Below are 4,241 nucleotides of genomic sequence, written 5' to 3'. Positions count from 1 at the left end.
CAAATCAAAATGGAAAAGTTATGGACGGATTGTCATAAATATTTAGGATCAAGTCCAGAAATTGGCGCTACTTAGAATTGATGAGAATTTGGTTGGTGACTCCGGTATCCATTAATTCTTCTTAATTAATTAATTATTAAGTAAACATATTTCAGATAGGTCACAAATGGGGGGAGTAACTTAGAATTGATTACATTTTGGTGGTGATCCGGATCCAATAATTATTAATTAATTAATTACAGTAATATTAACTAAAATTTTCAGTGATACGCTCCAGAATCGACGTACTTTAGAATTGATTAACATTCGGTCGTCATTCCGCGATTCCAATGTAATATAATTAATTAAATTGTTCACAGTGACAGAATTCAGCTGCCTTGGCAGAGGTCTGTGCTCTCCGAGTTATCTAGTTATGTCTGTAATCCTACGGGTGGGGCAGCAGGTTAGGCGTTTTGCAGATCCCGGTCAGTCACCAGCTGTTGTATTGTATTCATTATTGATATTATTGGTATTCTCCCTGCACTGGTTGTTTGGGCCCTGCAAGTTAATAGGCATCATTTTGCTAAGGGGTTGGCTAATACTGTTAACGAGTTTGTTATAGGTAGCGTGAGCGGTATAATGGTACTGTTGTGTGGGTATTTAGTTGGCTTAAATTCTAATGGTGCACGTGTGCTTTTTTAAATGTTTCAGTCTCGTGTTGATCCTCTGGAGCTGCTAAAGCATAGCACCCATGCTTGGACATTCAGGAACATTAGAGCACACAAGAGGTTGAGAAAGTCATAAGGTAAGCTGAAAGTCATTTGCTATCCATCGAGTCTTCCCGCTTTCTTACTGTAGCTTTTATGTCAAAGCCAATGCTGTGTGTTTGTACGAATTTGTAAATTCAGATATCTACTTTCTGTTGAGCAGCTACTCTACTGTGTTTTGCTAGCAAAGGATGCTGCAGCTACCTCAACTCTGTGTCATGCCAGTAGCAGGCAGAGCCGCTAAACTCTGCTACAAAAGGATGCAGCAGTTTTGCAGCAGTTTATAACTCTACCTTTGTCAAGGAAGTAACATGTAGAGCAGCTACTCACAGTGTTTTGCTTGCAAAGGGTGCAGCAATTTAACTCTACTGTTGTACAGGAAATAACATAGAGCAGCTAACTCCACAGTGTTTTGCTACCAAAGGGTGCAGCAGTTTAACTCTACTTTTGTGCAGGAAATAACACATAGAGCAGCTAACTCTATGTACAGGGTTTTGCTAGCAGATCATGCTGCACCAAACTCCCTGTCTAGTCTGTAGCAGATCCGTCCAGCTGACCTCGCGTGTTTTGCGTTGTGTATTCGTCAGCCTGATGAAGGAGACTAGCAAGCTACCCGGCCGCTGCGTCTACCTGAGCATCCTGCGCGCGACCTCACACCGCGACGTGCTCGAGCTGTTCGTGCAGCGCGGCGGCTGGAACGTCCTCAACGAGTGGCTGCAGGACTTCCGGCAGGCGGAGAACATGCCGTCGATGCGTGAACTGCTGCGGTTGTTCAAGGACATGCCCGTCAGCGTCGACGTGCTCAAGCAGAACAACACGCCGAAGATCGTCAACAAGCTGACGAAGGGCGACGATGAGGGTAATGCATCCTCCAGGGGGCGCCAGGGGGAGGTCTAGAGGAAGGGCGAGGGTCGTATACCACGTAGAAGGGGGAGGGGGCTGGGGAGGCGGCCGGGGAGGGGGCCGGGGAGAGGCCGAGGGTCGTATACCGCATAGAAGGGGGAGGGGGCTGGAGGACGAAGGGCGAGGGCTGTATGCAGCATAGAAGGGGGAGGGGGCTGGAGGGAGAGAGATAGCCTATAGGGGGCTGTGGTGAAAGAAAGTATTCTGCAGGCTGAAGTATGCTGTGTGAGGTGGTGGAGGGGGAAGGTACCCTAAATCTGGGAGTGAACAGAGTGGTATGTTCTGGGGGGAGGAGGAGGAGAGTGCAGGGAAGTTATGCTGCATAAGGAGGTAGTGGAGATATGTTGTGGGATTGGGTATAGAAGTTAATATATCCTAAAGGTGTGATGGGAAGAGGTGGTAGAAGTTAATATATCCTATAGGTGTGATGGGTAGAGGTGGTAGAAGTTAATATATCCTATAGGTGTGATGGGTAGAGGTGGTAGAAGTTATAGTTCTTACACCTGTTCACCTCTCCTTACCGTTACCATGCAGTTTTCACACCTGTTCCCCTCTCCTTACCATTACCATGCAGTTTTCACACCTGTTCACCTCTCCTTACCATTACCATACAGTTATCCCACCTGTGTACCAATATCCCTTCATCTTCCTGCTCGGTTTCCTTTCAGTTCAATGCTACATATTTTACCATTAGTGCGACATCAGCATGATTACAGATAACCAACCATGGCAGCAGGGGTAGAAATAAGGAGATAAAAGATATGGTCCACAAGATTGTTCTCTAATAGTAATGCGGTGTGCAAGCCTAAGAAATAGAATTTACATGGTGATAAAATGGTTTAATTATTCACCTACAATGAATGTATTAAATTGACTAGGTCACGAATTTTCTATGGTAAAATTTGTAAAAAAAATTGTTGCCATTTTTTTACATTAAAGGTAAAACTAACCGAACAAAACGTATCGTCAAATTCTTACCTGATAAGATTGTTTCTCAACTAGTTAAAAATCCAAAAAACCTGGACGATTTGATATTAATGTTCCTAACATTAATTGCTTGCTATGGCTATGTATGAGTCACGAGTGTATGTTCACATCGAACAATATAGTAAAATAAGAAGTATAATGCAGCAATTTAACAGTAATTTTTATTTTTTATTATTTACGGTGACGTAATCACTTTAAAGTTTAAACGATACAGTAATTGTTTATTCACTTTAATAGTATATTGGTTAATAAAGTTGTTTCAGTAAAATTTAGTTGAACCCATAACACCGGAATATAGTATGTCTTAAATATTTATTAGAAGCACATTCATTCATCTAATACAGTTAACATTCCTTCAGTCAAGCAGATAATTCAAGCGATTATAAGCCTTCTTGGCACACTCCATCATGTCCATCTTATCTAATATTTGTTCATCTTCCTCTTCAACATAATCCTCACTATCCTTGGAATATTGCACGTGGAAACTTCAAAGAAAATTACCGTAAAATGGGACCAAAATATTCAATGGACCATCAAGGGGGGGGGGGGACCATCGGGATGGGTCCATCGGATCATTGACTTTGAAAATCTGATGGTCCTCTTGATTATATGATGGCCCTGGACCATCGCTTATTTCGACCCCTGTGGAATAATAAAAAAACTAAATGGGACGGAAAAAATTATGCGAAACCATCATCTACTAATTATTAAATATATATATGATTGTTTAATAATGTTATCGTTACACTTGTGGTAATTAGCATAATTGTCGACTGTTTGATAATTAGGACGTACATTAGTTATGGAATCAGTGTTTAAGAGCATTGAAAGAAATTAATATACATGCGTGGATACTGTATGTTGAACAATGCATTAAGTGGGCTAAATATTGATGTCACTTGCTGCAAAACAATCATTTTAAATTCATACTCAATTTCATACATAAAGTAAATTTCCTTATGTAATTCATTAAGAACTAACTAAGAAAGAACTAACTTCATTAAGACTAGGACGTGCTGACAAGAGTTGTTTTTATTTAAATATGTGTGAAATGACTGTCTATACTGTTACGTCACTCACGTATGGAGATATATTTATACTTCCCTCACCACTCTACCATCCGCCTTGGAATATATTTATCTATCATCAACCTTACATTCACCTTTAGGATATATTAAACTTCTAACCTCTTCCATCACACATTTTAGGATATATTAACTTCTAACTTTACCATCACACCTGTTAGGATTCTTAACTTCATATACCAATCCCCAAAATTATTCACTACCTCCCTTATGCAAGCATAATTCGCCTGCCCTTCCTTCTCCTCAGAATAACTTCCGGATTCACTTCCGATTTGAGGTACTTCCCCTCCACACACTCCACAGCATACTTCGAGCTGCGATAGCTCTTCACCCAGCCCATAGTAGGCTTCTTTCCTCAGCCCACTCCCCTTCTATGCCTGCATACACCCCTCGCCTCGTCCAGCCCCTCCCTTCTATGCGGTTAGACCCTCTGGTCTTCCGGCGCCTCCCGGCGCCTCGCGGCATCCTTGGCCTTCCCGGCCGCTCCCTTCTACGTGGTGTATAGTTCTCTTCCCTTAAA

At 41.9% G+C, this 4,241-nt stretch overlaps 1 protein-coding gene across 3 annotated transcripts in view; it reads left to right on the top strand.

Moving 5' to 3' along the window:
• Positions 1–755: 755 nt before the first annotated feature.
• Positions 756–4,241, top strand: part of LOC106814160 (serine/threonine-protein phosphatase 1 regulatory subunit 10-like) — a gene marked incomplete at its 5' end in the record, with an annotated part of 24,690 nt that continues 21,204 nt past the window's right edge. For all 3 annotated transcript variants that reach the window (XM_014818455.1, XM_014818454.1, XM_014818453.1), the window contains 2 exon segments: positions 756–784; positions 1,334–1,605. In XM_014818455.1, the coding sequence (XP_014673941.1) occupies positions 756–784; positions 1,334–1,605 (301 nt within the window).

Source organism: Priapulus caudatus, unplaced genomic scaffold (assembly GCF_000485595.1).
Source record: "Priapulus caudatus unplaced genomic scaffold, Priapulus_caudatus-5.0.1 Scaffold878, whole genome shotgun sequence".
Taxonomy (NCBI): Eukaryota; Metazoa; Priapulida; class Priapulimorpha; order Priapulimorphida; family Priapulidae; genus Priapulus; species Priapulus caudatus.
This window is presented reverse-complemented; position numbering and strand designations above follow the sequence as displayed.